This window comes from Heliangelus exortis, chromosome 29 (genome assembly GCF_036169615.1).
Source record: "Heliangelus exortis chromosome 29, bHelExo1.hap1, whole genome shotgun sequence".
Classification (NCBI taxonomy): Eukaryota; Metazoa; Chordata; class Aves; order Apodiformes; family Trochilidae; genus Heliangelus; species Heliangelus exortis.
The window spans coordinates 2635220-2660107 of NC_092450.1; the positions used below are offsets into that span (position 1 = coordinate 2635220).

Consider the following 24888-nt stretch of genomic DNA (forward strand, 5'->3'; position numbering starts at 1 on the left):
CCCCTACCGTTGGGTTTGGCCCCGCCCCCAGGGTTGGGAGGGGGGGGGGGGGGGGAGGCCGCGCTGGTTCTCGACATCTCATTGGCTCCCGGGGGTCGCAGTGCCCTGAGGCGGGACCACGAGGCCTTTCTCGAGAAGCGATTGGCTGGAAGTGCTGTCAGTCACGGCAGCCCCGAGGCGGGCGGGGCCGCTTGAGGCGCTCGGCGGGGCCGCGGGTTCGAGTCCCGCGTCCTCCCGGTGGCGGCTGAGGGCGGGTTTGGGTCTAATTAACGAAAGGTTAATTATGGGGGGGGTTGTTTTGGGGAGCGTTGAGGCGCCTCATCCCAGGAAGGAGTCTGGGCAGGCAGCGGCCAAGCCGAGTCCCTGTGCGTTTGGTTCCCTCCCGGCAGGGCCGCACCTCAGGCTCTGGGTGGTGCGGGGGTTCCTCAGGTGCTGTGCGGGCCCTGGGAAGGTCTGGAGGCCTCCTGGCTCTTTAATCTGAGGCACAGCAAGGGCAAGGAGGTGTCCTGGCTGCTGCCAGCCAAAACCTGGGGTAGAAATAACCCATCTGTGGGGCTGTGGGAGCCTGGGGCCTGCACAGGGGGTCTGAGGCCCTGTGATGCTCCATGGAGAGGCAAAGCTGCAGCTCCTGCTGAGGGCTTGGGGTCTGTCCTTACCTTTGGGGACATAACAGATCAGTGCTGGGTGATCCAACCCTCCCCAAGGAGCTGTCATCTTCAGACAAGAGCTGTGTCCCCTTCGGCAAGGGATGGAGGACTTCAGGCAGTGCTGTGCTCATCTGGTGTTCCCCCCCCCTTTGCTGCAAAGGCCCCTCAGACCCCATCTTTGGCCTTTGGGAGCTGCACGAGGGCTCCGTGAGCCACACATTCCCTGGACGAAGCAACTGGGGTTGGGACACTGCCTCTTCAAAGTGCTTTTGCAGTTCAGTGCTTTGGATACTACCAGAGATGGATCGCCCGACCGAGGCAGCTGTCATCCAGGTGAGGTGCCAAAAACATCTTTATTAGCAAAGTGTACACTAAAACTCCAGAGAAAAAGAGATGCTCACAGTTTTACTACTCTGGAAGGGAGCTGGATACATTTCTGGAGCAGCTGTCAGGGCATCTAACTGAAGAGGAAGGCAGCAGTGCTAAGTGGGCTTCTCCTACAGGGGATGGAGCCTGGGGAGGAGGAAGCATCTATCAAACCTTTTATCAAAAGAGAGAAGCTGGAAGGAAGGGCTGGAGGGGAGGTGTTTGGGGGGGGGTTCAGCTTTCTGGGATTGTGCTTTTGAGTTTTGTGCTTTATGCCCAGGCCGGTGACCAGTTGGGTTTTTTTTTTTCAGGGGAGTTGTAGGATGGGTTTGGGGGGGTTTGCAAGGTTGAGTTGGCCTTGCTGGAGAAGTCAGTGCCCTAGGACTCGTGCTGAAGCATAGTGTAGTGGCAGGAGCTGTTGGCCCTTTGGTTCTCAGTGGCAGTCAAGTAGGACAAGGATAAATTCTGTCCTTGTGTCAAGCTTCCCACCTGCAGCTCCCCTCAGGACTGCACTCTGGAGATTTCCTGCTCCTCTGGTGGTGATTTCCCTTCCTGAAATACCCCCAGGCTCTGCTGTGCTAAGCCCAGAACCAACACAAAGGTCCCTGCTCCAAAGAGCTGACAGCAAAGTGGCCTCAGAGCTAAAAGCCACGGATTTGTTCTCCTCAGGTCACTGTGGCTTGTGCCATCCTTGAGAGGAAGCCTTGGCAAGGAAGAGGTGGTGGGAACTGCTTGGCCTAGCCAGCTAGGTGGTGGCCAGAAGGAAGAATTGCTCTGGGTTCACTAGAAGGTGCAAATAAAACCTACTCTAGGGGAACTGCTGGAAAATGTTGACTTTGGGAGCCAACCACTCCACGCTTCCTTTCCTGGAGGCAGAAGACAGCTACAAATGATACCCCTGAGCCAGTGGCCTTGTCCTCTGTCTTACCCTTGCAGTCCAAACCAACATCAACTGCCTGAGCTTGCAGTTGAGGTTCCTCTTGACTTCTTTTTTTTTTTTTGCAGCCCCCCCAGCTCTAACTTCCAGGAAGCAGTGGGTCGGAGAGGTGTCTCTGAATGTCCTGGTGCTCCAAAGGTGCCTCCAAGTGCTCAGGGAGGGAAGGGACACGAGAGCCCCGGAAAAGTCCTTGGGTGTTTGGTGCCCTTTGGTGGGGAGGCTCTGGGTTCAGGAGAGGTGGGGAATGGTGCTCCTGCTGGGAGTGGACCAGCAAAGTTTCATCAGATGCCACAGCCTGGTGCATCCCACTTGACAAGGAGTCCTTGGATTTCAAGGGGAATTTTTCCATCTCCGTGTAGCTCGGGCTCTGGTGGGAAAGAAGGAAGCAGGTGGGTGATGGCAGAAGGAAAACCAAGGAGCCAACCTCTCTCCTCACCCCATCTAAGCCCCAATATGGTGGTTTTTAGCCTGAAGAAGCCTCAGAGCAGAGGAACCCATTAATGCTCCCTCCTGATGGGGCAGCTTGGCAGTGCTGGAGGTGTCAGGCTGTGCCCCAAAACCAGTGAGGCACTGGGCAGGAGCATCACTAGGGAAATCTGTTCCCATTTTCAGCTCCCTGGGCTTTGCCTGGACCCACTCACTTGGCTCTGCTTTGCCTGCAGGGAGCCTGGAGAGAACTTCTGGACCTCCAGGAAGGAGGTGGCCAGTTCTGGGGGTCTCAGCTCAGGAGACTGAGGTGCTGGAGCAGGTCCAGAGAAGAGCAAGGAAGCTGGGAAGGGAACTCCAGCACTGTGAGGAAGGGCTGAGGGAGCTGGGGGTGTTCAGGCTGGAGAAGAGGAAGCTCAGAGGAGACCTCTTGTCCCACTGATGGATGCCTGGGAGAAGAGTCCAACCCCCCCCTGGCTCCAACCTCCTTTCAGGGAGTTGTAGGGAGGGAGGAGGTCACACTCCTGGGTTTGGGGTGATGAACCCAACCATGCTCCTCTTGACATTTCCTTTCCAGGTGTTGCAAGAGGGCTGTCTCAGACACCTCCCCAGGGAACATCAGCCCACAGGCTTCAAGCTCAGGATTAAACAGCCAGAGGAGGGGAAGGAACCATGTTCCAGGCTACAGGACCTGCCAGCCCCCCCCCAACTCATGTATGTAGCATCCCCTCTGCTTTTGGTTGGGTCTTTTCTCCCAAGTAGCTACCAGTAAATCAAGAGGCCATGGGCTTCAGCTCTGCCAGGAATGGTTTAGGTTGGATATTAGGAAAAAAATTCCTTCCAGAGAGGGTGATCAGGCCTTGGAATGGGCTGCCCAGGGAGGGGGTGGATTCTCCATCCCTGGAGGTTTTTAGGAAGGGACTGGATGTGGCACTCAGTGCCATGGGCTGGGAACCACGGGGGGAGAGTGGATTAAGGGTTGGATTTGATGCTCTCAGAGCTCCTTCCCAACCCAAATGCTTCTGGGATTCCAACCCAAATGCTTCTGGGATTCTAATCCAAATAATTCTGGGATTCCAACCCAAATGATCCTGGGATTCCAACCCAAATAATTCTGGGATTCCAACCCAAATAATTCTGGGATTCCAATCCAAATGATTCTGGGATTCCAACCTAAATGATTCTGGGATTTCAACTCAAATGCTTCTGGGATTTAACCCAAATAATTCTGGGATTCCAACCCAAATGTTCTTTACAGGGAGGGAATTCTTTACAGGCATTGGAATGGGCTGCCCAGGGAGGGGGTGGATTCTCCATCCCTGGAGGTTTTTAGGAAGGGACTGGATGTGGCACTGAGTGCCATGGGCTGGGAACCACGGGGGGGAGAGTGGATCAAGGGTTGGATTTGATGCTCTCAGAGCTCCTTTCCAACCCGGCTGAGGGCTCCAGGAGGGGTGGCTTTACCTCCTCCAGGGTTGTCGGCTCCTCCTCCTCCGCGTGTGAGCAGGGGGTGAGCGGCTCCAGGCTCCTCGGGAGGACTCCGTACATGGCCAGGTTGTGGGAGGAGGGTGAGATGGGGCTGTACGCGGGTGGCACTTGGGACAGCTGGCGCTGCAGGAGCTGGAGGATTATATTCATGTCTGACGACATCCTGGACTCCAGCCTAGGGACAGAACAGCCCGGTGTTAGCACGGTGCATCCCACCACAGCCCCGGGAGAGCTAAACCAGTGGCCGGGAATGGGAGGCACCGGGGAGGAGCTGCCCCGAGGCTGATGATGCTTTGCTGCTCAGGCGAGAGGTTTTTAGCAGAGCTTCAAAGCAGAACGATCGATCCTGCTGCCCTCTCTCTCCTGCCACACTCAATCATCCCCTGCCCAATTTTTTTTTTTTTTTTTTTTTTCTTTGGTGAAGCCAAACTGGAATCTGGAGTGGGGAAATGAATAAAGCTAAAACTCCCCCGAGGGGGGATAAAAATTGCAATGGTTAGTTTTAATCTGGATCAATTCTCCAGGCCAGCTGCCCCGTGCTGACAGATGGGAGCAAGGCAGGTTGGTGCCAACCATTTTTAACTGAGGAACAGAAGGAAATGGCAAAAGTAGAGGAAGTTTTTTCCTTCTGCCTTGGCCTGGATTGAAAGCAGGAGCAGAAACATCCCTCCCAGCCCCAGGCAACAGTCCTGGCAGCACTGAACAGAGAGGGTTGGAGATCCAGCCCTGGATGTAGGGGAGCCACCAAAATTCCAAAGTGGGCTCTGGGTGGAGTGAGCTGAAGGTGGGCAGGAGAGGCAGCAGCTCCTCTGGGTGCTGCTTCCAACCTACATCCCCACTGTGGGCTCTTCCTTTTCATTCAAAAATCAGAGATTTCTTCTTATTCAGCAGGCAGCAATGGTTCACTCCAGCAAGAGGATGTTTGCAGCTCTTTGGAAGAGGAAGAGGAGGCCTGCAAAAGGCTTGCTCAGGAGCCCCTGGGTCATTTCATGTCTGCAGCTGAGTTTGGAGGTAGTGGCAAGGTGGGAGATCCATCCCAGGGGTGCTGAGACAGCAGCAAATGAGGTGCTGGGCCAGAACTTGAGAAACTGCTGCATCTGCAAAGGGCTCCCACCACCTCCCTAAGAAATGCAATATATCTCAGGCTCTCTCTGCTGCCCAAAGAGCCCCTTGCAGCCTAGAGACTGGGAGAAAGTTCTGACCCAGAGCCTCCCTGTGTGTTTTTCCCCCCTGTGCCTGCTCACCTGCTGAGCTGGGCCTGCAGGAGCTCCAGCCTGGCCTCAATCTGCCCTGCTCTGTGGTCACTTTGCAGGGGGATGTCCTCTGAGCTGTGCACCAAGGACATTTGTTGCAAAGGTTCCAGCTGGTGGTTTGGCCTTCTGTCCTCCCAGAAAGTGAACATGTTGGGGATGTCCACGGGGGTGGCTGGAAGGAGAGGACACATCTCAGCACTTCTGTCTTTTTTCCCCCCAGCTCCAGTGGCTCTTCCAGAGTCCAGCACCAAACAGGTTCCTGGAGAGCCATCACCCTGACATACGTGGAGCTTAGGGAGGGTCCATCACCCTAGCACCTGAAGGGCTTATGGGGACCCAGCAAACTGGCACCCAGCCTGATGCCACGTAGCATTTGTCCCCCTTGGGGCAGCCCCAAAAGGGTCCCTGGGTGCTCAGAGAAACCGCAGAGCACGGGAGGGATGGAGCAAACCCTGCTTGGGATGAAAGGCAGCAAAGACTCCTGGCCATAGTGAGGCAGCCCTCAAATCTGCATGAATTGCTTGTTTCTGTCCCAAACAGAGAATCCTAGAGTTGGCTGGGTTGGAAGGGACCTCAGGGATCACCAAGTCCAACCCTTGATCCACTCCCACTGCAGTTCCCAGCCCATGGCACTGAGTGCCACATCCAGGCTCTTTTGAAATATCTCCAGGGATGGAGAATCCACCCCTTCCCTGGGCAGCCCATTCCAATGGCTGAGCACCCTCTCCCTAAAGAAATTCTTTCTCATGTCCAACCTAAACCTCCCCTGGCACAACTTGAGACCTCTTGTGCCCTCTTGTCTTGCTGAGAGTTGCCTGGGAAAAGAGCCCAACCCCCCCCTGGCTCCAACCTCCTTTCAGGGAGTTGGAGAGAGTGATGAGGTCTCCCCTGAGCCTCCTCTTCTCCAGCCTCAACACCCCCAGCTCCCTCAGCCCTTCCTCACAGGACTTGTGCTGGATCCCTTCCCAGCCTCCTTGCTCTTCTCTGGACCTGCTCCAGCACCTCAATCTCCTTCCTGAGCTGAGGGGCCCAGAACTGGACACAGGACTCAAGCTGTGGCCTCCCCAGGGCTGAGCACAGGGGCAGAATCCCTTCCCTGGACCTGCTGGCCACGCTGTTCCTGAGCCAGCCCAGGATGCCAATGGGGCCACCATGCCCCAGCATCCCTCACACCCTCCTGCCAGCTCTGGGGCTGTGGCTACCTGTGTAGGACTGGCTGCTCTCTGCTGCCTGCTTGCCGACCTCCGTGTCAGCGGTGGTGACGAGGCTGAGCGTGGGCAGAGCCAAGTCATCCTTTTTGGAGGTGGGGAAAGGCTCAGCTTTTGTAGGGCTGCCAGTCTTGGCCTCGTCATCACTGGTCTGGGAGCAGGGAGTGGTGATGCTGCCCAGGTCGTCCCACTGCTCCTTGCTCAGCGGGTCCTGCGGGTTGGTGAGCTCTGAGTAGGTGTGATACTGCTCTGCATCCGAGATGCCCGTGTCTGGCTCTGTGGGGCAGCACAAGAAGTTAATTTAGGAAGCACCACACGTGGCAAAAATCAGCCCACAGCCCCTCTAGGGTGCCTGGAGGGTCGGGGCATCCTAAGGAGAGAGGGAGGGAAGGCAGCGTGGGTGCCCCCAGGGTGGGGATGTAGGGAGGTGCTGCCAGCCACCTCTGCTTTGGGGTAGTAATTAAATGATGATCCTTGCAAAGCAGGCTCTGCTTTGGGGCAGTAATTAAAGGATGATCCCTGCAAACAGGGCTCTGTGGGACTCACCAGGCTTGTTGGGTTGGCACAGGGAGTGCTTGTGCCTCCTTGCCCTCCTGTAGGTACAGTCATACTCCTCACTGAGGGGTGTGCGGGGAACGCTGTCTGCCTGAGGGATGAGAGGGGCTGGTCACCAAGGCAAGTGTGCCACGTCCCATCCACAGCCACCCAGGTCAATCCATGGATCCCACATCCCTCTCATAGGTGCCATCCAGGCTACAACCCATTCAGCATCCTCCCAGCACTGGTCTCTGGCTACTTCTGCCTCCCAGTTGCCAGATTGAAGGCACTGACCACATCCCTCCCCTTGAGGCAGCCCCAAAACTCACGTCTCGCAGGTTGAAGGTGATCTCTAAGTTGCTCCAGAAGTTGTCAGAGAAAGCTGGGTACATATCCAAGACTTCCAGCAGGTCCTCCCGTTGGATCTTGTGCAAGTCACAGTAGGTCAGGGCTCTCACATCAGCATTGGACTTCCCTGGGCGGGCGTAGAGGCTGATGGGCTCCCCAAAAATGTCATTCTTCCCTGTGCCAAAAACAGCTTGTTAGGGGGGGGTGGGCACCCAGCTCTGCCCCAGCAGACCCTACTTTGGGGCTCATGGATAAGGGGATGCTCAGCAACCCTGATTTGGGACAATAGGAATTATGCTGTGGAAGCCACCTCTGATGGGAAGACTGGACCAGGGTTATGGGTCATTAAGGATGACTGGGGACAGCCCAGCCATGTCCTGCTCTTACCACTCTTTTATGGCTTCTCTCTGGCATCTGCTGGGATTCTCCATCCCCTGCCCACTAGCTCCCTAGAGCTTGTTAGGGGGAGATGGACACCCAGCCCTGCCCCAGCAGACCCTACTTTGGGGCTCATGGACAAGGGGATGCTCAGCAACCCTGAGTGGGGAAAATCCATTTTCTTGTCCTGCCTCAATGACTTCTTGCCTTTAGGATCTGTTCTAAAGCTCTGCACGTTGCTGATTCAGACTAATGGCCTGGATCAACTTTACTGCCACTCCTGGTCCTTTTTTAAGGCACATACAGTATCTGCTAGAAGAGTACTTGATATTCCTGTAAAAGACATAAGCTGAAGCCACCCAGAGCTGCAGTGGATTTGCCATGGCCCATTCCCCACATGCCTGGAAGAATTTATCAGCTTGGATCTGAGTATCTAACAATTAAGCAAGTTGCTGTTTTTCAAAGCTTTCTTCAATCAAAATAAAATCAATTTCCAAAAGCCTTGACAGTATTACAGCTGTTAAAAGAAAACTCAATGGGGATTATGCTACAAAAGCCACCTCTGAGGGGAAGACTGGACCAGGGTAATGGGTCATTAAGGATGACTGGGGACAGCCCAGCCATGTCTTGCTCTTATCACTATTTTATGGCTTCTCTCTGGCATTTGCTGGGATTCTCCATTCCCTGCCCACGAGTGGGGCAACCAGTTAGATCAGAGAACCAGAGAGCCATAGAACCATAGAATTACAGAACCATAGAACCACAGAATTACAGAACCATAGAACCATAGAACCATAGAATCATAGAACCATAGAACCATAGAATCATAGAACCATAGAACCATAGAATTACAGAACCATAGAATCCTAGAATGGGCTGGGTTGGAAGGGACCTCTGAGATCATCAAGTCCAACCCTAGATCCACTACCTTGAGGCACTAGATGCTGAGAAACAGCCTTCCCTTCAAGAAGGGATGTGGAGAGGATCCTCTAGAGGATGTGGATCACCTGCCACCCTTTGTCCACCACCCACCACCCTTCACCCATCATCCCTCCCAGAAGGAAGGACTTTTCCACCTAAGATGGCCACCACGATGTCCTCTCGGAGAATCTCGATGGAGCCTCTGGAGATGAAGTAGAGGGTGGTGAGGACATCTCCATAGTGCACCAGGGTGTCCCCGGGTGGTGCGTGGGTTGTCTTGAACTTCATGGCCAGGGCTCTCAGGCAGCCTTTGCTGGCTCCTCGGAAAGCTTTGCAGTTCTGGAGCAGCGTGCGGTTGAGGTGGAGGCAGATGTCTGCCTGCAGGCAGTCAGGGAAACCCTTCAGCACCTGGGAAGAGAGAGGGAAAAGATGTCATCACGTTGGGAATGTCCCCAGGAAGGACCACGGTGGCAGCCCCAGAAGGCTGAGCCACACAAGCCCGGGGGACATTTTCTGCTCTTCCCTTGGTGGCCGCTCGTCTGCTTGTCCCTGGCTTGTGCTGCAGGCAGCTGAGGGTGAGAGCACTCCCAAGGAATAGATAATAAGAACCAGATATTATTTATAATAATAAATAATAAGAACCAGATCCATCTATTTCTTCCCCACATTCCCCTTTCCATTTTTACACCCATTGATCACAGCACAAGCTGGGAACCAGGTAATGCCCTAATTGTGCAGCTGAGGATGAGACCACTCCCAAGGAATAAGTAAATAATAAGAACCAGATATTCTCTATAATAATAAATAATAAGAACCAGATCCATCTATTTCTTCCCCACATCCCCCTTTCCATTTTTACACCCATTGATCACAGCACAAGCTGGGAACCAGGTAATACCCTAATTGTGCTGCATGCAGCTGAGGATGAGACCACTCCCAAGGAATAAATAGATAATAAGAACCAGATATTATTTATAATAATAAATAATAAGAACCAGATCCATCTATTTCTTCCCCACATCCCCCTTTCCATTTTTACACCCATTGATCACAGCACAAGCTGGGAACCAGGTAATACCCTAATTGTGCTGCATGCAGCTGAGGATGAGACCACTCCCAAGGAATAAATAGATAATAAGAACCAGATATTATTTATAATAATAAATAATAAGAACCAGATCCATCTATTTCTTCCCCACATCCCCCTTTCCATTTTTACACCCATTGATCACAGCACAAGCTGGGAACCAGGTAATACCCTAATTGTGCTGCATGCAGCTGAGGATGAGACCACTCCCAAGGAATAAATAGATAATAAGAACCAGATATTATTTATAATAATAAATAATAAGAACCAGATCCATCTATTTCTTCCCCACATCCCCCTTTCCATTTTTACACCCATTGATCACAGCACAAGCTGGGAACCAGGTAATACCCTAATTGTGCTGCATGCAGCTGAGGATGAGACCACTCCCAAGGAATAAATAGATAATAAGAACCAGATATTATTTATAATAATAAATAATAAGAACCAGATCCATCTATTTCTTCCCCACATCCCCCTTTCCATTTTTACACCCACTGATCACAGCACAAGCTGGGAACCAGGTAATGCCCTAATTAAACAGCAGCAGCCTGAATGGCAAGCAGCAGCCTGGGCCACTTGTGTGGCCAAACAGCCCCGTGGCAAACACCTCATCATGAACAAAAGCTCAAGCTGAAGGTGAAATCAAGGTAAAACTCACAATATTGAGAAAGCTGCTGCCACCTATGGCAACATCCACCTGGGGCTGGGTTTTTTTGGTGTTTTTTTTTTTGAGAGCAGCGTATGGCTCTGGGGTACCCCTTGCTCTCTTCTCACCACCCTTCTGGTGGCCAAATCTGGGACAAGCAGGCAGGGGCTGGGCCAGCTCATTCCCAGCTCCCTCATGATCCCACAGGCTGCCTTTGTTTCCCTCCTGGGAAATGAGGGGTGGACAAATCGATGGGGCCCTGGGATGATTGATCAGCGGGTGCTGCATCTCAGCAGCGTTTCAGGGGGACTTGGTGTGAGCAGCAGCACGTCCAAGCTGCCAGCTCAGCTGGGCACAGGGGATTTGGGACCTGGGTTTGCACTAAAGCAGGAAAACCTGTGTCTGGTTGGGTGCCATGGCTTTGCCACCCACGTCCAGCCCAAGGGGGTTTCCTCCGTGGGAGAGGTTTAACCCGAGGCTCTCCCAGCAGCAAATCCCCAAATGCTGCTCAGTTGTTTAATGAGCCAAGAGTGGCTGAAGAGGCAGAGGCTGAATGAATACAAACTCATGTCCTGAGAGTGCCCAGGGACAGGGAGGGCTCAAGCTTTAGGAAAAAAAAAAAAGGAGCATGAGCTGGGAATAAGCAAGCCAAGGGCCTGCCCAGGGCTAAGAGCTGGGGGGGGAATCCCAGGTCCTATTGCTCCTCACCTCTTTCTCATTCTTCCCTCTCCTTCCTGCTGGCCAAGCCTTAACATTTACACCTTGGACCCCTGTTACCCCAGCCCAGAACCCCCCCAAGGCTGAGCCCTCCCCTAATCCCCGGGGTGTCCTGATGCCATCAGCACCAACCCCCCCAGGGGGCTCGGAGCTCCGGCGCCTCTCCAGCGCGGCTCCACCATTGATCCCCCCTTTTTGCTAACACCCAGCAGGCTCTCTGGGCTCTAATTAAAATGGATCGAGGTTTATTTAAATGCCCTCCTCTCCCTGCTGCTGAGAGCGGGCTGCACTTTGCTTAGCAACCGGCGGGGTGGAGAGGAGCCGGATCGATACCGGTTCCACGGCTCGGTGACACCATCAGGCACCAGCCAGGAAAGCGCTCGGCGCCAGCCAGGGCTCGGAGCTCCAAACCCACCCAAACGGCCCCCAAAAAAACCCTCCGAGTAGGTGTGGAAGGCTGGAGAGATAAAGAGGGAGAAAGAGAAAGGGGAATGCTAGGGGCAGCCAGCCACAGCCTCCTAAATCTTCCGCCTCCTCGAAGGGATGGAGGTGTTTGGGTGGACTGAGAACTGAGCTCCGAGGGGTTGTGTGGGTCCCCCCCTCTCCGGACTCACGGCGTTCATGTCGATGCCGTTGGTGTAGGACCAGGCGTGCTGAAAATATTCCTCCAGGCGCTGGCGCAGGGGGTTGGGGATCTGATGGAAGCGGATGAACTCCTTCACCCGCAGCATCTGCGTGTGGTACCGCGCCGTGCCCGAGTAGAGCCGCTGGATGATGGCGGAGACGTTCCCGAAGATGCTGGCGTACATCAGAGCTGCAAGGAGAGGGCAGGACTCAGCTGGACACGGCCAGGAGGGATGTGCTACTGCCTCAGACCTGGAGCCAGCAGGTTTCCAAAACCTGTAGCCACCCTGGACCTGAAAGCAGGGGGTTTCTGAAACCTGGGTTTCTAGCTGCCCCGTCCATTTGTTTGTGTGGAAGAGGCACAGGCAGAGGAAGAGGTTGTCTTAAAACCCCACATCCTACAAAACCCCACATCCACCATCTCCATTTGTCTGTGCAGAAGAGGCAGAGGCAGAGGTTGTCTTAAACCCCCACATCCTACAAAACTCCACATCCTACAATTCCATTTATCTGTGCAGAAGAAGCACAGGCAGAGGAAGAGGTTGTCTTAAAACCCCACATCCTCCATCTCCATTTGTCTGTGCAGAAGAGGCAGAGGCAGAGGACAAGGTTGTCTTAAAACCCCACATCCTACATCCCCCCCCATCCTACATCCAGCAGTTGGCTCACAGTTGGCTCTGCCTGTGCAGAAGAGGCACAGGCAGGGGATGAGGTTGTCTTAAAACCCCACATCCTACAAAACCCCACATCCTCCATCTCCATTTGCCTGTGTGGAAGAGGCACAGGCAGAGGAGGGGGTTGTCTTAAAACCCCACATCCTCCATCTCCACTTGTGAGAAGAGGCAGAGGCAGAGGACGAGGCTGTCTTAAAACCCCACATCCTATGAAACCCCACATCCTCCATCTCCACTTGTGCAGAAGAGGCAACCCAAAGGTTGTCTTAAAACCCCACATCCTCCATCTCCATTTGTCTGTGTGGGAGAGGCACAGGCAGAGGATGAGATTGTCTTAACAACCCCACACCCTACATCCCGGTGGCTCTCTCCTGTTTCTCCACGGCAGGGATGGGGCCAGAGGGACACTCACAGCCAATGAGCATGACACAGATGGAGAAGATCTTCTCGGAGTTGGTGTTGGGTGAGACATTGCCAAACCCCACACTGGTGAGGCTGCTGAAGGTGAAGTAGAGGGCAGTGACATATTTATCCTTGATGGAGGGGCCAGAGGAGAGGTCGCTGTCGTTGTAGCGTTTGCCGATCTGGTCTCCCAGGTTATCCAGCCAGCCAATTTTGTGTTCCATGTAGGGCCTCTCCACGTTGCCAATGGCATACCAGATGCAGGCCAACCAGTGGGCGATGAGGGCGAAGGTGCACATGAGGAGGAAGAGCACGGCTGCTCCGTACTCCGAGTACCGATCCAGTTTTCGGGCCACGCGGACCAAGCGCAGCAGCCGGGCGGTTTTCAGGAGGCCGATGAGGGTGGTGGTCTGGAGGGGACAAGGGAGAAAAATCTCAGAGACAAGGAAGAGGTGGCTCGGAACCTAACAGTGCTGCCTTTGAAGGGTAAAGAATGTATTTCTAAAGTGTGAATCGCCTGGAGGTGGCACCTGACACGGGTTGGGTGAGGAATGCCATGGAAAGGGCTGTTTGCCTCCATGGACCAGGAAGAGAAGAAGGCCTTGGGGTTAAGGGAGAGGAACCAAAGCAACCCCGTGTTCCCTTTTGGGGGCCTCATCTTGCTGCCTTTCACCCCACAGGCTCTCAGCCAAGCACAGGAGCCACAGGGATCGTCTCATTGCCAACATTTTGAGGCTGGCCCACAGTGAGACCCCAAATTCCTCCTCAATGGCAGATGGGACCTGAAACTGAGCCCCCAGCCTGCTCTGGGAAGCAGGAAGGGAGGAGAGGGAAGCAGGTCCAGTTAGACACTAGCTTAGCACATCTAGGAGGGTCTGTGGAGCTCTCTGACCCTGCTAAATAACACCTCATCAGAGCCAGAGCAGAAGATGAGCAGCTGCTTCTCCTTTCTTTTCTCTCCTGCACCCCCCCATCCCTCCGTGGGTCCCCTCCCTCCTCTCCAGAGGAACCTTGAGGTTGTACCTCATCAGATCCAGAGAAGAAGATGAGCAGCTCCCTCTCCTTTTTTTTCTCTCCTGTACCCCCCCATCCATCCGTGGGTCCCCTCCCTCCTCTCCTGAGGAACCTTAAGGTCCTGCTTGTACTTCATCAGAGCCAGAGCAGAAGATGAGCAGGTCCCTCTCCTTTCTTTTCTCCCCTGTACCCCCCCCTCCCTCCGTGGGTCCCCTCCCTCCTCTCCAGAGGAACTTTAAGGTCCTGCTTGTACCTCATCAGAGCCGGAGTGGAGGATGAGCAGCTCCCTCTCCTTTCTTTTCTCCCCTGTACCCCCCCACCCATTCCTGAGTCCCCTCCCTCCTCTCCAGAGGGACTTTCTGCTCCTGCCTGTACCTCATCAGAGCCAGAACGGACGATGAGCAGCTCCCTCTCCTTTTTTTTCTCTCCTGTACCCCCCCACCCATCCGTGGGTCCCCTCCCTCCTCTCCAGAGGAACCTTGAGGTTGTACCTCATCAGATCCAGAGAAGAAGATGAGCAGCTCCCTCTCCTTTTTTTTCTCCCCTGTACCCCCCCATCCCTCCGTGGGTCCCCTCCCTCCTCTCCTGAAGAACCTTAAGGTCCTGCTTGTACCTCATCAGAGCCAGACCAGAAGATGAGCAGCTCCCTCTCCCTTCCCCTTCCTTTCTCTCCTGTAGCCCCCACCCCTCCATGAGTCCCCTCCCTCCTCTCTTTAAGGTCCTGCTTGTACCTCATCAGAGCCAGAGTGGAGGATGAGCAGGTCCCTCTCCTTTTTTTTCTCTCCCCCCACCCATCCCTGAGTCCCCTCCCTCCTCTCCAGAGGAACTTTCTGCTCCTGCTTGTACCTCATCAGAGCCAGAACGGAAGATGAGCAGCTCCCTCTCCTTTCTTTTCTCTCCTGTACCCCCCCATCCCTCCGTGGGTCCCCTCCCTCCTCTCCAGAGGAACCTTGAGGTTGTACCTCATCAGATCCAGAGAAGAAGATGAGCAGCTCCCTCTCCTTTCTTTTCTCTGCTGTATCCCCCCACCCCTCCGTGGGTCCCCTCCCTCCTCTCCTGAGGAACTTTAAGGTCCTGCTTGTACCTCATCAGAGCCGGAGTGGAGGATGAGCAGGTCCCTCTCCTTTTTTTTCTCTCCTGTACCCCCCCACCCATTCCTGAGTCCCCTCCCTCCTCTCCAGAGGGACTTTCTGCTCCTGCCTGTACCTCATCAGAGCCAGAGCAGAAGATGAGCAGCTCCCTTCCCCTTCCTTTCTCTCCTGTACCCCCCACCCATCCCTGAGTCCCCTCCCTCCTCTCCAGAGGAATCTTAACGTCCTGCTTGTACCTCATCAGAGCCAGAACAGAAGATGAGCAGCTCCCTCTCCTTTCTTTTCTCCCCTGTACCCCCCCATCCATCCGTGGGTCCCCTCCCTCCTCTCCAGAGGAACTTTCTGCTCCTGCCTGTACCTCATCAGAGCCAGAACGGAAGATGAGCAGCTCCCTCTCCTTTTTTTTCTCTCCTGTACCCCCCACCCATCCGTGGGTCCCCTCCCTCCTCTCCAGAGGAATCTTAACGTCCTGCTTGTACCTCATCAGAGCCAGAACAGAAGATGAGCAGCTCCCTCTCCTTTCTTTTCTCCCCTGTACCCCCCCATCCATCCGTGGGTCCCCTCCCTCCTCTCCAGAGGAACTTTCTGCTCCTGCCTGTACCTCATCAGAGCCAGAACGGAAGATGAGCAGCTCCCTCTCCTTTTTTTTCTCTCCTGTACCCCCCACCCATCCGTGGGTCCCCTCCCTCCTCTCCAGAGGAATCTTAACGTCCTGCTTGTACCTCATCAGAGCCAGAACAGAAGATGAGCAGCTCCCTCTCCTTTTTTTTCTCTCCTGTACCCCCCACCCATCCGTGGGTCCCCTCCCTCCTCTCCAGAGGAACCTTGAGGTTGTACCTCATCAGAGCCAGAGTGGAAGATGAGCAGCTCCCTTCCCCTTCCTTTCTCTCCTGTACCCCCCCACCCATCCCTGAGTCCCCTCCCTCCTCTCCAGAGGAACCTTAAGGTCCTGCTTGTACCTCATCAGAGCCGGAGTGGAGGATGAGCAGCTCCCTCTCCTTTTTTTTCTCTCCTGTACCCCCCCCATCCCTGAGTCCCCTCCCTCCTCTCTAGAGGAACCTTGAGGTCCTGCTTGTACCTCATCAGAGCCAGAGTGAAAGATGAGCAGGTCCCTCTCCCTTCCTTTTCTCTCCTGTACCCCCCACCCATCTGTGGGTCCCCTCCCTCCTCTCCTGAGGAACTTTAAGGTCCTGCTTGTACCTCATCAGAGCCAGAGCAGAAGATGAGCAGCTCCCTCTCCTTTCTTTTCTCCCCTGTACACCCCCCTCCCTCCGTGGGTCCCCTTCCTCCTCTCCAGAGGAACTTTCTGCTCCTGCCTGTACCTCATCAGAGCCAGAACGGAAGATGAGCAGGTCGAAGGGGATGGCAGCAACCATGTCAATGAGGAACCAGCCCTTGAAGTAGTGGATGGCAATCTTGCCAGGGTGGCTCACCACCTCGTCGTTGATGTTGACGTAGGTGGTCCGGAAGTTGATAACAATGTCCACGATGAACATGATGTCCACGATGAGGTCGATGATGTTGAGTGGGTCGCAGGAGTAGCTGCAGTCCCAGCGTTTCTCCTCCACCTGCTCCTCGTTGAGCAGGAAAGCAGCTGAGTAAGGGGTGAAGACGGCTGTGTAGATGACCAGCAGGAGGATGAGCCAGTCCCACACAGCCTTGAAGGGACTGTAGTGCAGGATCGTCCATCGGTGGATGCGTGGGGCCTGCAGTTTGTACTCAGGAAGGACATCAGCACCCAGGGACAGCACCTGCCAGGAGATGGGAGTGAGAAGGATGGGAAACCAGGAGAGAGGATGGATAAGGCCAGGAGCCACGTTCTGGTAGGGCTGTGAGGAGTATGGGTTTCCTACACCCTTTCCACCTCAGCTGCCTTCAGGTGTGTTTGCACCTGCCAGGAGATGGGAGTGAGAAGGATGGGAAACCAGGAACAAGGATGGATAAGGCCAGGAGCCATATTCTGGTAGGACTTTGAGGAGCATGCAGTGGGTTTCCTACACCCTTTCCACCCTGGCTGCCTTCAGGTGTGTTTGCACCTGCCAGGAGATGGGAGTGAGAAGGATGGGAAACCAGGAGAGAGGATGGATAAGGCCAGGAGCCATATTCTGGTAGGACTTTGAGGAGCATGCAGTGGGTTTCCTACACCCTTTCCACCTTGGCTGCCTTCAGGTGTGTTTGCACCTCCCAAGTGATGGGAATGAGAAGGATGGGAAACCAGGAACGAGGATGGATAAGGCCAGGAGCCATGTTCTGGTAGGGCTGTGGGTTTCCTACACCCTTTTCACTCAGGTGTGTTTGTCTGGGAGGCCACAAGCTGAGTTGAGCACCACAGCTGCCACCAAGGTTTGCTCAGCTCCTCATCCATCTCTAGTGGCCAAAACACCCTTGGGACAAGTGTTTATCTGCCTTATGCCTTTCAGACCCAACCATGCAGGAGAGGAAGGGTCTCCTGCCATCCCTCCTTGTGCCATCAGCTCTGTGCCACCAGCCCAAGGGCTGCTGGATGTCCCTGGCATGGGACACCAAACCTGGAGATGCCTTCCCACATCCATGGCCACCAATGTGGGAACACCAGCTCATGCAGCTTCCCATATTCTCCTGTGTCCCTCAGTCTCTCTCTCTGCCCTTGTAAATAGTGTTCCCACAGCACCAGTGAGTCCCAGCATGTCCCAGTTTCCCCCTCCAGAACCAACACCAGCTCTCAGTGGGCTCTGAAACCACCCTGGGGACACAATGCAAGGTGCTGAGGACCAGGAGGGTTGGGGTTATCCTGCTTTGGGTGCTGAGAGATGGTGGCAGGAAGGGGTTTATGGATGAAGGAGCCAGCTCCTCCCTGCCTGCCCCTGCCACTCTGCTGTCCCCTGCCTGTCCCCATGATGCCAGCCACCAGTGCCACCAGTCCAGGAGGGTGAAGGAAGGAGATTTGAAGGAAGGGGATCATAGAATCCTAGAACTGGCTGGGTTGGAGGGGACCTCAGAGCTCATCAAGTCCAACCCTTGATCCACTCCCCCCGTGGTTCCCAGCCCATGGCACTGAGTGCCACATCCAGGCTCTTTGGAAATATCTCCAGGGATGGAGACTGGAATGTGATGGGCACCACCAGTGATGATGTGATGAATGATGGATGATGATGTCATGGGCACCACCACGGATCTAGAAGAAGGGCCCGATCCTTCCTTTAACGACCCCCATCTCATCCATGCCTCCAAGGGCTTCCCAAAGCCTCCTGGATCCACAGCCCACGCAGATCCAGCCCTGTCCCACCACAAGCAATCTCTCCCACATCCCACCAGTGGCTCCCACACCCCGGGAAGGGCTTTTGGGATTTTTTTTTTTTTTTGTCCCTAGGTCCTACCTGCCTGCAGCTTGCCCGGCGCCCCGGGCGGCAGCTGAGCCTCGAGGTCCGGGTGTCCACCATGGGGGTCCCCAACCCCAAACTCTCAGGCAGGGACTGGCAGGGCGGGCACAGCACCGGGGCCGTGGCATCGCCCGTGAACTCAGCCGGGTGGGTGGGAGGCACAGGGCTGGGAAGGGCAATCGGAGAGCCCGGCGTGGATTAATCAAACCCGATCGATGCTGCGCCCTCCCCTGGGGACGTGGGAGAGAACCAATGGGGACAACGGGAGCCGCCGACGTGGTTGGTGGATGGAGAAAGGAGGGGATTGGAAAAAGTGACCCAAAGGCAATCGTTGGCACAAGGGAATAAGGGACCGGCTGGGCTTGGGGACCCGCGCCGGCGGGGACAGCCGGGAAGGGGACAAGGCAACCCCAGGAACAAAAAACGACCCCAAAGCTGAAGATGTGGCCAGCAGAGCTGAGATGGGCTCCTGCACCTCATGTCTGGGAAAACCAGCAAGGATCCCACCCTCTGTGGACGAATCCTGCCTGGGCGGGGACAGTTCCTTAGGGTTAGTCCTAAATTCGAGTCCCCAGATGCTGCTCCCTGCACTGGGACACCTGCCCTGTCCCTTGTCCCCGATCCTGGTGCCCACCCCTTGCAGGTTGAGCCCTGATGTTCTCTAGGCAGGAATTCACAAAAAACCCCAAACCCCCGGAGCCTTGAGGCAGAACATGGAAAAGAAACCACCCCTAAGAGCACATCCAGACCAAGGCAGAGCCAGGGAGTGGCTCTGGGACTGCAAGGACCACGGGTGACACCCTTGGGTGGCCCTGGCAGTCTCCATGTGTGGCAGTGCTGGGTGTCCCCCACGGTGGTCCCGCAGGGTCCCACTCCCTTTCTGACCCCCCAAGCATCCCAAGTGCCTCCAGCCATGGCCTGGAGCTGAGCCCAGCACACTCAGTGCACTTGTGAGGGGCTGAGCCAACCCGGGTCCCCCTCTCCCTGCCCTCCAGATGGTGTTTTTTAGGGTTTTTAGTGGCATCTCTGCCTCCCCTGGGAATTATTTGGTGTTCAGGAGCATGGGAGGCCAGAGGTATTTTTGGGGTCAAATGGCTGCAATTTCATTCAATTTCATTTCATGAGATTGGCCCCGGGCTGCTCTGCCAATGGTGGGAGAGGTGCCCTTAGGTGTGTTCAGTACATCGTGGCTCTCACATGCCTCAGTTTCCCCACTGCTAAGGGCTCCCTGATGCTCAGGACTGCAGGACACAGCAGCACCTTCCCCCCTCACTGGTGTCCGTGTGTCCCCCCACTAGTGTGGTGTCCACGGGTGTCCCTGGCAGTGCCAGCACACTGCCACACGTGTCCCCTGCAGTGACAGTGCAGTGCCACCTGCTGTCTCCCAGGGGATCCAGTGCCCCTTGTCCTGGTCACCCCTCTCCCATCATGGGGTCCCCAGTGCTTTGGGGTCAGCAGTGCCCTGAGGGCTCCATCCCCACGGAGCCTCCCCTGTGAATGAAGCCACATGCACACACAAAGCCACCAGCACACCACGACCAGCTCATGCTGGTGTTCCCCCCAGCCCAAAAAAAAAAACCAAAAAACCCCAAAAAACCAGAGAGAGCACTTCAAGCATTCAGAGAAAGATTAAAATCAGACACAGGGATTGCCTAGGATGGACCTCTGGGTACCACTGTGCCTTTTCCCTTCCTCTCCTCCAAAAGGCACAGGGATGGCTGTGCCCACACCCTGGTGGCAGCACCACGACCCCCTTGGTGTCACCCCCAGGTACCTGGGTGACCTTCTCGGTGACGTTTTGGGTGCGTTCCATCACTTTGTGGGGTGCAATGATCTCGATTTCCGTGGTGGAGCCCGAGCGGTGCTTCTCCAGGTTGAATTCCACAAAGTTGAGGGTGAACTGGGGGATCTGGCTGATGGTCCTGTACTTCATCAAGTCCGAGTCTGAGGTGGAGTTTGGAGGGTTGAGTTTGACGTGGGAAGCCTCTGGAAGAGGATGGAGAGGAGAGTTGAGAAGGGCAAGGTGAGCACAAGCTGATATTCACAGCCCTGACCTTCCTGGGGGACATTCAGGAGCTGGGGATCACCATGAGGTGCCACCAGGATGTCTGCTGGGCCATAAAATCTTGGTTTCTTCAGGGAGGCTCAGTTATGGGGTGCCCAACCCAACATGCCTGAGAGAGGGGCTGATTTTCAGACTCATCACCCATCTTTTCACCTTTAAACCTCCTCCTGGGGTCTCAGCCCCATCGATCAGAAGACAGAGGGACCCAATATCCTTTGCCACCCCTGAAGATTGTGGCATTTTCCACAGTTGTGGAAGATTGTGGAAGGTTGACCAGCATCAATGAAACCCACCAGGGAGGGATACCAAAACTGGCAGAAAAACAGATTAAAAAAAAAAAAAAATCTGGGTAAAAATAGGTGACCCTCCTCCACCCTTGCATCTTTCAGTTTGACCCAGAAAGCTCCTGAGCCTTGGCTTGTGGCCACCAAACTGAACCAGGAGCTGGATGATGATCCCACTTGGATGCATCCTGAATCCCCAAGCTCCAGGTAGGGAGCTCAGAGCTTTCTCTTGAAGAGAGCTGTAACGGGGCTGGATCCCAAAAGTTTTCCCTGGGGACCAGGGAGGACACCCCAGAGTTGGTCAGTTCAGGCTTCAGGAACACCCCCAAGCACTGTAACCAGTGTGTCCCAACCTCTCCATCTCCTGCTGGGTTATTTTTTCAGTTTTCTGGGGTTTTTTTGACATTGACCCAAGAGGTTCCCTGGGCAGGAGGTGTCTGAAGACATTACAAAGGTGCCCAGTTAGCAGCAGCCACCCTACTACCACCCTTCTCCTCCCTCCTCATTCCCCTTCCCTCCCTCCATGTCCCCTCCCAAAGGTCCTGGGACTATTTGGGGACCATTTTATCAAGCCAGACCCCACAGCCTGATCTCTTCCTCCCCAATTACTGAGGCTTTTGCCTGACCCCCACCTTATTTGTCACCTTTTCCCCCATAAGAGGTTCTGGATGTGAACACCAGCCACAGTGGGTTTTTTTTTCCTCCAAACCCTATGGAATGCTCTGGCCAGCACCTCATCCCCTTCCACCACACGATCCCTGGAGACCCCTTCCCTCTTCCCGGGGAGCTGGGACAACCCTGGGACCCCCTTTTTGTGTGGCAGCCAAACACAACCTCACGCTCACACCTCATCCACAACACCATGGGGTGGTCTGCCTGGAGAGCAGGACCTTCCTACACATGGAAACCACCGATTTTGGGGAAAAAAATCCCAGTTTAGCTCCACTTTACAGAGGGAAAAACAGGATAAGATGCCTCCCCCCCTCCTTTTTTGATGTCCCAGGGGCCACGGGTTAAACCCACAGCTCCCCCAGTAGGACCACCACTCCGGGCTTATTCCCCTACCTGAGTTTGCCCTCCTTTCCCTGAATTTTCTCTGGAATTCAGACCTTGCAGCCTCAAAGTTGTCCAAGGAGGAGACCCTGCGGAGGCTGTGGAAGCTGCCCCCGGGACGAGCCCGAAAGAAACCCCAGGCAGAACACGACCCTCGTGGGCCCACCAAGGGAGGTTCCTGTTTCGGGGACGAGTGGTGTAGGGTGGGATCAACCTCCAGGCTCGGCCTCCGCTCCTTTTCCAGGAGGGATTCGGTCTCTGACTGCACACAGTTCTCCTTGGCCGATGTCTTCAAGTCCCTCAAAATCAGGGAGTCACCACCAGGCTTTAAGACAGCCGGGAGAAAGCGTTTTATTAGAAGGAGCCCTCGTGGGGGTTTGGTGTTTTTTTAATTTTTTTTTTTTTTTTGAGGGGTGGGAAAGGGAGGAGAGGGAAAGGAGAAGGAGCCGGGGGGGGGGAGGTAAGAGCAGGGGTTGGGAAGTGCTGCGGTTCCTGAGGTCAAATCCAAGCAGGATCTGGAGCTGCTTTGTGGTGGGGCAACCAAGTCCTTGGAGATTTGGTGGCTCCTACCTCCTGCCAGAGGCTGGGGGGGGGTTGCAAGGTGATGCTGCACAGCTGGGAAGTGAGCAAGAGGAGAAGAGGAGAGGCCCCTGGAATATCTGCCTTGCTGTGAGCTATTCTGAGGTGTCCCTAAATGTCCCTAAATGTCCCATCTTTGGGACACCCTCACCCCCTTCAGGAGCTCAGGACACCACTGAGGGTTGGTGTCTCTGGGAGCTGATGTGCCCTGCACCAGAAAGGTCTGGAAATGCAGCTGGCTTTAAAAGAACTGTTCTGAGGTGTCCCTAAATGTCCCTAAATGTCCCATCTTTGGGACACCCTCACCACCCCCTTCAGGAGCTCAGGACACTACTGAGGGTTGATGCCTCTGGGAGCTGATGTGCCCTGCACCAGAAAGCACTGGAAATGCAGCTGGGCTTAAAAAAACTGTTCTGAGGTGTCCCTAAATGTCCCTAAATGTCCCATCTCTGGGACACCCTCACCCCCTTCAGGAGCTCAGGACACTACTGAGGGTTGGTGCCTCTGGGAGCTGATGTGCCCTGCACCAGAAAGGACTGGAAATGCAGCTGGGCTTAAAAAAACTGTTCTGAGGTGTCCCTAAATGTCCCTAAATGTCCCATCTCTGGGACACCCTCACCCTCTTCAGGAGCTCAGGACACCACTGAGGATTGGTGCCTCCTGTACTGGTGTCTCTGGGAGCTGATTTGCCCTGCACCAGAAAGGTCTGGAAATGCAGCTGGCCTTAAAAGAACTGTTCTGAGGTGTCCCTAAATGTCCCTAAATGTCCCATCTTTGGGACACCCTCACCCCCTTCAGGAGCTCAGGACACTACTGAGGGTTGGTACCTCTGGGAGCTGATGTGCCCTGCACCAGAAAGGACTGGAAATGCAGCCTTAAAAAAACTGTTCTGAGGTGTCCCTAAATGTCCCTAAATGTCCCACCTCTGGGACACCCTCACCCTCTTCAGGAGCTCAGGACACCACTGAGGATTGGTGCCTCCTGTGTCTCTGGGAGCTGATGTGCCCTGCACCAGAAAGGTCTGGAAATGCAGCCTTAAAAAAACTGTTCTGAGGTGTCCCTAAATGTCCCTAAATGTCCCATCTCTGGGACACCCTCACCACCCCCTTCAGGAGCTCAGGACACCACTGAGGGTTGGTGCCTCTGGGAGCTGATGTGCCCTGCACCAGAAAGGTCTGGAAATGCAGCCTTAAAAAACTGTTCTGAGGTGTCCCTAAATGTCCCTAAATGTCCCATCTTTGGGACACCCTCACCCCCTTCAGGAGCTCAGGACACCACTGAGGGTTGGTGCCTCTGGGAGCTGATGTGCCCTGCACCAGAAAGGTCTGGAAATGCAGCCTTAAAAGAACTGTTCTGAGGTGTCCCTAAATGTCCCTAAATGTCCCATCTCTGGGACACCCTCACCCTCTTCAGGAGCTCAGGACACCACTGAGAATTGGTGCCTCCTGTACTGGTGCCTCTGGGAGCTGATGTGCCCTGCACCAGAAAGGACTGGAAATGCAGCTGGCCTTAAAAGAACTGTTCTGAGGTGTCCCTAAATGTCCCTAAATGTCCCATCTCTGGGACACCCTCACCCCCTTCAGGAGCTCAGGACACTACTGAGGGTTGGTACCTCTGGGAGCTGATGTGCCCTGCACCAGAAAGGTCTGGAAATGCAGCCTTAAAAAACTGTTCTGAGGTGTCCCTAAATGTCCCTAAATGTCCCATCTCTGGGACACCCTCACCCTCTTCAGGAGCTCAGGACACCACTGAGGATTGGTGCCTCCTGTACTGGTGTCTCTGGGAGCTGATGTGCCCTGCACCAGAAAGCACTGGAAATGCAGCCTTAAAAAAACTGTTCTGAGGTGTCCCTAAATGTCCCTAAATGTCCCACCTCTGGGACACCCTCACCCTCTTCAGGAGCTCAGGACACCACTGAGGATTGGTGCCTCCTGTGTCTCTGGGAGCTGATTTGCCCTGCACCAGAAAGGACTGGAAATGCAGCTGGGCTTAAAAAAACTGTTCTGAGGTGTCCCTAAATGTCCCTAAATGTCCCACCTCTGGGACACCCTCACCCTGTTCAGGAGCTCAGGACACCACTCAGGTTGGTGCCTCCTGTGTCTCTGGGAGCTGATGTGCCCTGCACCAGAAAGCACTGGAAATGCAGCTGGCCTTAAAAAAATTGGGTTGTGTGTGGTCTTCCCTCTCCTCCAGCACCCCTTGGCCATTGCTGAACCTTTTTCCTTGGAGTCCTATGGAATTTCCAACCTTTAACAACTTCTCTAAGGGGGTGCACAAAGCAACCACCTTTTGGGGAGGAAACTTTTGGGTCTGTGTCCAGACCCACGGGAGGGACTGGGATTTTCTGTGCTTGCCTGGGCACACTGAGGGACTTCTCTCCTGTAGGTTTTAGGATGGACTGGACTCCTGGACTGCCCTAACTTGGACCAGGCTCCCCCAAAGTGGTCACCAGGTTGTCCTGGATGTGTGGGCACTGCAGTGGCAACCTGGGGGTACCCAGAGCCTTCAGCAGCCCCAGGAGAGACAAACCCAACCATCTGATGCTGCTGTAGATGTCTTCAAGTTGCCAGAAGCACAACCTCTGGGAAGACAGGCACCTTCCACCTCATCCTAGACATCATTTTGGGAAGCAGCTTTCTCCAGGCTGGCTGGAGACACCTGGAGAGGGAGAAGCTGGGGGTGCAGGAGCAGAGCCAAAGCCTCGGGGCCCTGTGCCTGGAGCTGCAGAATCTCAGAACCCCAAAACCTCTCTGCCCAGAGGTACCTTGAGCACTTGGCAGA

The 24888-nt window shown here is 54.8% G+C and overlaps 1 protein-coding gene and 1 long non-coding RNA gene across 4 annotated transcripts in view; one reads left to right on the top strand and one right to left on the bottom strand.

Moving 5' to 3' along the window:
- Window positions 1-214: 214 nt before the first annotated feature.
- LOC139788546 (uncharacterized) lies at window positions 215-5133 on the top strand. The gene is made up of 3 exons (XR_011722875.1): window positions 215-980; window positions 2954-3090; window positions 4756-5133. It is a non-coding gene; the product is annotated as an uncharacterized lncRNA (long non-coding RNA).
- Window positions 982-24888, bottom strand: part of KCNH6 (potassium voltage-gated channel subfamily H member 6) — a 42149-nt gene continuing 18242 nt past the window's right edge. Inside the window, exons 5-16 of one of the 3 annotated variants that reach the window (XM_071728542.1) lie at window positions 21541-21853; window positions 19901-20112; window positions 16090-16518; window positions 12673-13072; window positions 11577-11776; window positions 8665-8917; window positions 7192-7385; window positions 6872-6971; window positions 6320-6601; window positions 5109-5289; window positions 3841-4039; window positions 982-2317 (exon numbers count right to left, since the gene is read on the bottom strand). In XM_071728542.1, coding sequence (XP_071584643.1) covers window positions 2030-2317; window positions 3841-4039; window positions 5109-5289; window positions 6320-6601; window positions 6872-6971; window positions 7192-7385; window positions 8665-8917; window positions 11577-11776; window positions 12673-13072; window positions 16090-16518; window positions 19901-20112; window positions 21541-21853 — 3051 coding nt within the window. In that variant the 3' untranslated portion in view covers window positions 982-2029. Of the gene's footprint in view, window positions 2318-3840; window positions 4040-5108; window positions 5290-6319; window positions 6602-6871; window positions 6972-7191; window positions 7386-8664; window positions 8918-11576; window positions 11777-12672; window positions 13073-16089; window positions 16519-18123; window positions 18449-19900; window positions 20113-21540; window positions 21854-24888 lie in introns of those variants that run through there. The other 2 variants (XM_071728543.1, XM_071728544.1) reach the window with 2 other exon arrangements.